Genomic DNA, 9,176 nt, shown 5'->3' on the forward strand with positions numbered 1-9,176 from the left:
CATTCTAGACAGTTTATCAGCTAAAAAAAGTTAATTTTGGGGTAAGTTACTCTTTAAGAACAAATCTGTTCATATGAACGCTTCTTGCATGAGGCCCATTGATTTTAATACATAGTTGATATAACTGTATGTGTTTTCTCATGACAACTAATCATGTAGTGATTATGAAGCGCTTTTGTGTCCACAGGTGAGTCGACCAGCTCAGGACCTCCTCATGTCTTTATGCATGAACTGCAACACCCATGGAGCAGAGGACATGGAGGTCATTTCCAGTCTTATCAAGATCCGACTGAAGCCTAAAGTCCTTCTCAACCACTACATGCTGTGTGTCAGGTGTGTGGAGTCTAATTTGTAGTCGTACAGTTTTCTAATGGGCCTCTGTTACCGTTTGTTAACTCGTGCTTTAAACGCTGTTCTTCAGGGAGCTTCTAAATGCGCACAGAGACAACCTGGGCACAATGGTGAAGCTGGTGATCTTTAATGAGCTGTCTAACGCCAGGAATCCCAACAACATGCAAGTCTTGCACACAGTGTTGCAACACAGCCCTGAACAAGCACCAAAGGTGAAACTAACCATTTTCTCAGTTATAAATTAGCATTTTAAGATTTTTCTTCCCCTAAAGTAACCCTCCACTTGTACTTGTGTGTACGTAGTTCTTGGCAATGGTCTTCCAAGACCTGCTAACGAATAAGGATGATTACCTCCGAGCCTCCCGAGCTTTGCTGAGAGAGATCATCAAACAGACCAAACATGAGATCAACTTCCAGTCGTTTTGTTTTGGTCTGATGCAAGAGAGGAAAGAGAGCAGTTATGTAGAAATGGAGTTCAAAGTAAGCAGACTCGGAACGTAGCCCAGTCATYCTTCATTTGACTTCATTTGTCTTCTTTATGAGTTTAAAGCTGATGTTTTGCTTTCCTAGGAGCGCTTTGTGATCCAAGTGACAGATTTACTCACTGTCTCCATGATGCTGGGCATCACAGCTCAAGTTAAAGAAGCTGGCATCGCATGGGACAAAGGAGAGAAGAAGAGTATGTTTTGTGTGCGATGTGTTTAGAATTTCTGTTTATTTATTTTTTCTTATGAGTCCTTTTTTTTCTTTATTTTTATAGACCTGGAGGTCTTGAGGTTGTTTCAGAATCAGATTGCTGCCATCCAGAGAGACGCTGTGTGGTGGCTTCACACCGTCGTTTCTACAATCAGCAAAATCAGCGCCAAAGACTACATTCACTGGTGAGTACCTGAGTGCAATCATATACTGATGAACTTGTTAAATATTAGTTGTGTTTATGCTGCTTTACCTTCATGTCTGCAGTCTGCACAAAGTGCTTTTCACTGAGCAGCCAGAGACTTACTACAAATGGGACAACTGGCCTCCAGAAAGCGACAGAAAGTGAGCTTATTTTTATACCAATTTCCCCCCTTTTTTTTATAAACTTTACTACACAAATCTGATTTCTGTTTTTCATCCCTCAGTTTCTTCCTTCGCCTTTGTTCCGAAGTGCCTCTGCTTGAAGACACGCTGATGCGCATTCTGGTCATCGGCCTCTCTCGTGACCTGCCTCTGGGCCCGGCAGACGCCATGGAGCTGGCAGACCACCTGGTCAAACGAGCCGCTGCAGTTCAGTCGGACGGTGCGTGAGAATCCGCTCCGGCTGTTCCGGTATTACAGTCGCAGACGTTCGTTTAACGCTCCGGCAGAATGTTTGGACCTTTTTTAGAAACACGTCAAAGAGGAAGCTTCTCATTCGCGATTTATCTTGGCCAGTTGGTTAAATAACGGCGGGAGTTTCTGAACAGAGGAGACATGGTTTGTTTTGTTTCCTGTTCAACAGATCTCGAGGTCCTGAAAGTGGAGAGGATCCAACTCATTGATGCTGTGCTGAATCTGTGTACATACCACCACCCAGAGAACATTCAGCTGCCAGCGGGGTAAGTCATTCTTCTTTATAATGGCTTTTAAAACACATGGATGGGTCATACACACTAAAAATAACAAATGACTCTTAATGTTTTAAGATACCAGCCACCAAATTTGGCAATATCCACACTTTACTGGAAGGCTTGGCTCTTATTGCTGGTGGTGGCTGCCTTTAATCCTCAGAAAATAGGTACTAAAACTTAATTTATATACTCATTTATACATGAAATAATCTGTTATATGTATTTAAGCGTTTAATATTCGTACATTTTCAGGTTTGGCTGCTTGGGATGGCTATCCTACTCTGAAAATGCTCATGGAGATGGTTATGACAAAGTAAGTAGAAGTTACGGAAGAGAAGAAATTCTTCCTTTTTTATGAACAGCATGTAACACACATCTTGTGTTTTTGCATCAGTAATTACACGTACCCCCCGTGTACCATCACTGATGAGGACACAAAGACAGAGATGATCAACAGGGAGCTTCAGATTTCCCAAAGAGAGAAGCAGGAGATCTTGGCTTTTGAGAGTCATTTGGCTGCTGCCTCCACCAAACAGACCATCACAGAGAGCAACAGCTTGCTGCTGTCTCAGCTGACCAGCCTGGATCCGCAGTAAGATATCAAACGAGATGCATCTCAAGAGAAACTGTCCTTTTTTGAAAGCGTGTTTTTGGAACTTCGGGGGGAAAAGAAAAGAAATAATACGTATTTTTTTGTTTAGGGGTCCGCCTCGACGACCTCCTCCTCAGGTTCAGGAGCAGATCAAAAGCCTCAACCAGTCTCTTCGTCTCGGGCACCTCCTCTGCCGCAGCCGCAACCCCGACTTTCTTCTCAACATCATCCAGAGACAGGTGAGGATTGTGCAGCTGCTCCATTAACTGCTCACACACAAACCTCATGACCTGAAGTGTCCTGTACTGTTGTACCTTTAAATAGTTTCTTTGTTTGTGTCATAGCCGGTTAAAAAAATAGACTGTTAGCGCTCAAAATACTTCAAATAGTCAGCACTTAAAGCATTTATATTTGGAATTCTGAGCTTTTAACGAGTGTGTGTAGCTCTTCTAACTCTTAATTTTTTTCTTTTTTTGACAGGCGTCCTCTCAGTCCATGCCGTGGTTGGCTGACTTGGTTCAGTCCAGTGAGGGGTCTCTAGACGTGCTTCCAGTGCAGTGCCTGTGTGAGTTTCTTCTGCACGATGCTGCAGATGACAGCTTGCTTGTAGAGGATGATGAGGATGGAGAGAGCAAGGAGCAGAAGGCCAGGAAGAGACAAGTACCTATTGTTAATATTTATGCTTTTTTTTTGTTTGTTTTTCGTCTCCAGTCTCCACATGCCAGGCTTGCTCCAAACTGATCCTGATGTATTATTTGTTTTTAATAGAGACAGCAAAAGCAAAGGCAGCTGCTGGGACGACTCCAGGATCTTCTGTTGGGTCCTACAGCTGATGAACAGACAACATGTGAAGTTTTGGATTACTTCCTGCGTCGTCTCAGCTCTTCTCAAGTGGCGTCAAGAGTTCTAGCTATGAAGGTATCATAATAACTGTTATAACTGTAAAAAAAATAAAATGTTGCATTGCATTGTGGGTTCATATTATGTGCAACTGTTTTATCTTTAGGGGTTGTCATTGGTGCTCAGCGAAGGAGGCTTGAAAGACGGGGAGGAGCGAGACCAGCCCATGGAGGAGGATTCTGCAGATGCAGAACTCTTGCCAGGCTACCAGTGGTTGCTGCAAGACCTCCCAAAGCTTCCCTTGTTCGACAGCGTCAGGGGGATGACATCCACGGCCCTGCAGCAGGTCAGTCTGTCTCAGCAGTGAGCACGAGTTTTATATAAGACCTTTAGGATAATTAAAGGTTCATATGCTCTTCTAAAGGCTATTCACATGGAAACAGATCCACAGACGATCAGTGCCTATCTCATCTACCTCTCCCAGCATGCACCTGTGGAGGAGCAGGCTGCTCACAATGATCTTGCTCTGGTATTCACAGCAAGTTGTTTCAGTTTTAACACCATTTTTGCTTTTACAAAGCAGTGCTGACAGAGTTTTTTCTCTTTTTTTTCTCTCTCTTTAGGACATCGCTCGGCTGATTGTTGAGCGTTCCACCATCATGAACAGTTTGTTTTCTAAACACTCGGGCAGGCCCGAGTCTGATGCTGTGCTCTCTGCTTTCCTCACCATTTTCTCCTCCTACATCAAGAGGATGAGGAAGACGAAGGAGGGCGAGGATCTGTACAGCTGGGTGAGCAAAGAAGAGAGAATTGTTCTTTTAAGTAAACTAACGTTCACAGTTTGAAAAGCTCGTCGTAGAACTCCCTCACTATGTAACAAGCCTGACTTATTTTATTATTTTTATTTTCCAGTCAGAGTCTCAGGACCAGGTGTTTCTGCGCTGGACTACAGGAGAAACCGCTACGATGCACATTCTTGTGGTCCATGCAATGGTCATCTTGCTGACGCTGGGCCCACCCAAAGGTAGTCCAGTTCACTCAAGATTTGGCATTGTTAAAGACATTTAAATAACTCATTTACCACTTGTGTTCTTACAGGGGAGAGTGATTTTTACGCTCTTTTGGACATTTGGTTTCCTGAAAAGAAACCTCTGCCCACTGCCTTTCTGGTTGACACCTCGGAGGAGGCCCTTCTGCTGCCCGACTGGTTGAAACTGAGGATGATCCGATCAGAGGTTTCTCGATTAGTAGACGCAGGTATGATTTCTCACTGTTCATAAACCATATCTGGTGTGACTATTTTTTTTTAATTTCAATAACAACTGACTAATAAATGTGTTTTTTCAGCTCTACAAGACCTGGAGCCTCAGCAGCTGCTGCTGTTCGTTCAGTCTTTTGGTATTCCCGTCTCCAGCATGAGTAAACTTTTGCAGTACCTGGATCAGGCCGTCTCTCATGATCCAGAGACACTAGAGCAAAACATCATGGACAAACGTAGGATTTACATGCAATTTATTATTATTATTTTTAAACTTTATCACTCTTTTCCCAGTAAAATACTTGTTCCCTGTTTATTTCTTCTGCCACAGACTACATGGCTCATTTAGTTGAGGTGCAGCATGAGCGAGGTGCCACTGGGGGGCACACTTTCCACACTTTACTCAGCTCATCTCTTCTTCCTCGCCAAGGTCAGTGACTTGTTAATATTATATTTCAACTTGTAAGATACTCATCAAGGTTAGATTTCCATTAATTTATTTGTATTTTGTTTATTCTTTTACTTCAATAGCACAGAGTATAAATGACACCAATCTTGAGGACATGGGCATCAAAAGCATTTTAGGAGTTGGGGGTCTGGGGGTCCTCCCCCTTAAAAAAACACTTAATTTTATTAACTATTTTAGAGACAGATTCTTCATTAAGTTAGTTTCATCATCCTATTTTTAAACTCATGGCTATGGCTGAGATAATTAAATTAATGCGACACTATTTATCATATCCATTTACTTCACAGTTGCATTTTACTTTTGTTTATTCTTAATTTAGCTTTATTTGTAACATAAAATGTCATTGTGCCAAACAATGCTGACACTCAACTGCATGTTTAAATCTAAGATGATTAATAACTTAACCCACTGAACAGGTGCAGTTTTTATAATCACCAAGAGTGAATTTAGGGGACGTTTTACTTTCTTCTGAATTAGGGATTAGGCCTGTTTATAGCCAAAAGGGACAGAGCATCAGGCAGCCTTCATAACATAAAATGACACAGTGCTATGGAGACAAAAATAATCTCAGTTTTGTCCAAAAATTATGCTGACCATCATTTTTATACTGGTCAAAATATAATCATTTTGTAGAATATGCCTTTAAATTAGTTCACACAACTGACTAATGGATTTAAAATAAATACTGATTTGAGTAAACATTTTAGATTTTATTCATAATTGCCCAGCAACACCTGAGCTATATGTCCTACATGCTGAGCCTGACTCTTGTTTCATTAGTGCTTGTGATTCAGCAGTCTTATCATTAGATTAGATTAGATTAGATTAGATTAGATTAGACCTTTGTTGTCATTGTACAGAGCACAATGAAATTACAGTTCTGAACACCCATTCAGAAGAAGACAGAACATAACAAACATCATCATCTATTAATAAAAAAAAATCAAGTTGTCAGACATGAACCAAGCTCTGTTTTATGCTGAAACTACTAATTAAAAATACTGATCTCACAACATTTTTTAGGATGCAGTAATTTTACACTTGGGTTTAAAAAATGGTAGCCAACATACTTTTCTGATGTGATCATTTTATTCTTGCTGACAGTGGTGGGCAGCACTAATCTTAAATTAGTTCCACTAGCCCTAAAACACTAACTCAAATATTTAGGTCCCCTAATTCTAAAGCACTAACGCACTGAACGTTTTAGCAAAAGCTAATTCTAAAGCACTAAAATAACCCAACCAACCCATGGAACATTCTTCAACAGACTAGATCAGATCAGATCAGATCAGATCAGATCAGATCAGATCAGATTAGATTAGATTAGATTAGATTAGATTAGATTAGATTAGATTAGATTAGATTAGAGATGCCTTTATTGTCATTGTTTTCACAGTGAAATTACAGTTAAGCACATCCATTCAAGAAGAATTCATGAGTCACATGTTGCCATGTTGCTCTATAAAGACTTATCATTGACATCCCACAGCCATATTTGAGTTCATATACTGTATTGTCAATATATTYTCACCTAGTGAATAAGTGACACACATCAGAATCAGGTTTATTGGTTTATTGGCCAAGTATGTTTACACACACAAGGAATTTGCAGTTTAGAACATCCGTCCGGAGAAACACACACACGTGACAAAAATGGGGGAATGAATGTCCAGGGTCCTTTGCAACATTGTGCGCTACATTTGCAGTTTAGAATACACAAACACAGGAAGGATGAGTTAAAAAAAGAGCTTTGATCCTGTGTTTTATACAGAAAAACACACGAGCATACGCACAAAAAACTACTCTGTGATAGAGGAGCAGCTAAGGAGGGGGAGGGGGGTGGGGGAAAAACATATGGAAGTGGGGAGGGATGGACAAAATGTGCATCAGCTTTCACCCTCAGCTGTTAACATTAAGGTTGATCAATAACATTGAAAGACCTCAGTGCTTCTAAATTTAGCCTATAAATTTACTAAGTGCTATTCCTCAGATTCAGATTCAGATTCATTTATTAATGACCACACAACAAGTTGGTGGAATTTGCTTCCGGTACAGCATGACATGCTCACATCGTAATAATCCTCTAATAAATTTTAAAATTAGCAAAAGCCCTAAACAGGAAAAGCACTAATCAGGAAATTAGTTCACCTATTAGTGCTTTAGGGGAACTGTGCTCACTACTGCTTGCTGACAAGAAGTAGTGACAAGCAGTACCACAAGCTGATTGTGTTTTGCACTTTAGCAGATGCTGTAAATTACAGAAATAATTGGTCACTTTATGCATTTTTGTGATAGCTAATGCTAAGCTAGCTGTAGCCAGCAGATAATTGCATTAACTTTACACAGGAAAAAAACAGTTTTATGGAGATTTGGACTTTCTGCTTCTTTTTAAAGAATCTCCAGGGTCTCCGCGGGGTTGTAAAAAGTATTAAAAGGTAGTAAATCAAATAAGCAAAAATTAAAGCCATTAAAAAATATTAAAAGGAAATAAATGCCATCTGACGAGGTATTAATTTTTAAACAACTAGCGCACTTTTCAAATCGCGCTGCGTGGAAAACAGGTTTAACAAACATTTGTCTGGCCCTATCTGAGATGCAGCTTTCACTTTAGACACAGTAGACAGGCCAACTGGCCAATCTGAAATAATGTGGGGGCGGGACTTAAGGGTAGTAGCAGAAGTTGGAGTGGTGTGTTAAATAAAATATATTTGTCAGAACAAGTCTGTAAAAGAACAGGAGATGAGATATCAAAGCTAGAATATTGTTTAAAAATCAGCTGTCAGAAAAGATAAACCGGCAGAAGGATTACGACGACTCCACCACCTGAAAGGAGCCGTGTGTCGGTGGATGCTAGCTTTAGCTAAAGTTAGCTGGAGCAGAGCGGAGAGGAGAGCAGACAGGTGCAGCAGGTGAGGAGATTAAAGTGATGACTTTTATAAGAATGACCCAGGAGATAACATCAATCAACGGGTGTGTGTTCACTGGTACAAACAGACACACATTAACACTAAAATAAGTATATTTGTTTGAACAAAACAAAAGTAAATTAAAGCTGTGTCTCAGATTTTTTTTCATTATTTTTCCACTAAGCTCTCAGGGAGGGCATTCTCTATGAAGAAATCAGTTGTATGTGTTTGTACTGTACATAAATATGAGCTAATTTAAATCCTACACTGTATGAGTAAGGCTTTTGGGAATTTGAGCTAAATTGTTTATTTGGGATCAGACTTTATGTAAATGTAGGCTAATGCAGGATCACATGAAATATAGTTTAGTTCTCACGTAGATTCAATTGATTTTGTTTGTTTAGTAAGTTTTTATTAGCTACAAGAAAGTTTATACATTAGGATTTTTAAACATAAAAAACCTTCATACTATGTACATTGATGCTTGGTGATTAAATTTGACACAGGAAGGGTGATTTTGCAGTTTTGTTAAATTTAAAAGGTGAAATTTGAAAGTTATTACAGATAATTGATGCGATGAATGCAGAGGGGTCCGAACGGACGCCTATACGTGAAGATTTTAACATTTTGTGATGTGTCCTACTTGACAGATTCACTGGAATCTACTAAAGCCAAAGTCACAGTGGAAACTCCCCATAGCTCTGTGAAGATGAGAGCAGCCACTCAGCTTCCTGCAGTTGGACCTGAGGATGATCTCACTGTCATGCTGCTTCAGGTAGTGTCTTCTGTCTGTTAGGAAGTATATTCCTAACACCTTTTAAAAGCCTCTTTTGATAACAGTTGATCCAAGTTTGTGTTAATGCCTTCTAAATAGTAATTGTATTCATTTATTTTTAAATAATAATTTATTATTTACAGTTATTTATTTATTTTTTATATTTAATTACAACAAAATAAGGACAAACGTTATCAACAATTATGCTACAGTACAAACTAAAACAGAACAAAACAAACAAATTAACAAAACAAAATTAAACAACCTAAACACCAAAACATAACAAATGTCACTGGTCTTAAAACTGGTGGAATTATGGGTAGTTGTAGATTAATGGTAATTTGCAAATATAGTCAATTTTACACAAAAATAAATTTATAACCAAGAATAAAG

At 39.5% G+C, this 9,176-nt stretch overlaps 1 protein-coding gene across 2 annotated transcripts in view; it reads left to right on the forward strand.

Moving 5' to 3' along the window:
- ints1 (integrator complex subunit 1) overlaps positions 1–9,176 on the forward strand; it is a 28,193-nt gene that overhangs the window by 7,848 nt on the left and 11,169 nt on the right. For both annotated transcript variants that reach the window (XM_014023648.1, XM_014023656.1), the window contains exons 9-30: positions 188–333; positions 422–563; positions 655–831; positions 922–1,030; positions 1,112–1,232; positions 1,315–1,392; positions 1,476–1,633; positions 1,835–1,931; positions 2,019–2,110; positions 2,196–2,256; positions 2,338–2,535; positions 2,645–2,774; positions 3,016–3,195; positions 3,304–3,453; positions 3,542–3,721; positions 3,800–3,904; positions 3,999–4,166; positions 4,288–4,399; positions 4,474–4,632; positions 4,723–4,869; positions 4,965–5,063; positions 8,659–8,783. In XM_014023648.1, coding sequence (XP_013879102.1) covers positions 188–333; positions 422–563; positions 655–831; positions 922–1,030; positions 1,112–1,232; positions 1,315–1,392; positions 1,476–1,633; positions 1,835–1,931; positions 2,019–2,110; positions 2,196–2,256; positions 2,338–2,535; positions 2,645–2,774; positions 3,016–3,195; positions 3,304–3,453; positions 3,542–3,721; positions 3,800–3,904; positions 3,999–4,166; positions 4,288–4,399; positions 4,474–4,632; positions 4,723–4,869; positions 4,965–5,063; positions 8,659–8,783 — 2,934 coding nt within the window. The remainder of the gene's footprint in view (positions 1–187; positions 334–421; positions 564–654; positions 832–921; positions 1,031–1,111; positions 1,233–1,314; positions 1,393–1,475; positions 1,634–1,834; positions 1,932–2,018; positions 2,111–2,195; positions 2,257–2,337; positions 2,536–2,644; positions 2,775–3,015; positions 3,196–3,303; positions 3,454–3,541; positions 3,722–3,799; positions 3,905–3,998; positions 4,167–4,287; positions 4,400–4,473; positions 4,633–4,722; positions 4,870–4,964; positions 5,064–8,658; positions 8,784–9,176) is intronic.

The sequence above is a fragment of the Austrofundulus limnaeus genome, unplaced genomic scaffold (assembly GCF_001266775.1).
Source record: "Austrofundulus limnaeus strain Quisiro unplaced genomic scaffold, Austrofundulus_limnaeus-1.0 Scaffold4, whole genome shotgun sequence".
NCBI classification, from domain to species: Eukaryota; Metazoa; Chordata; class Actinopteri; order Cyprinodontiformes; family Rivulidae; genus Austrofundulus; species Austrofundulus limnaeus.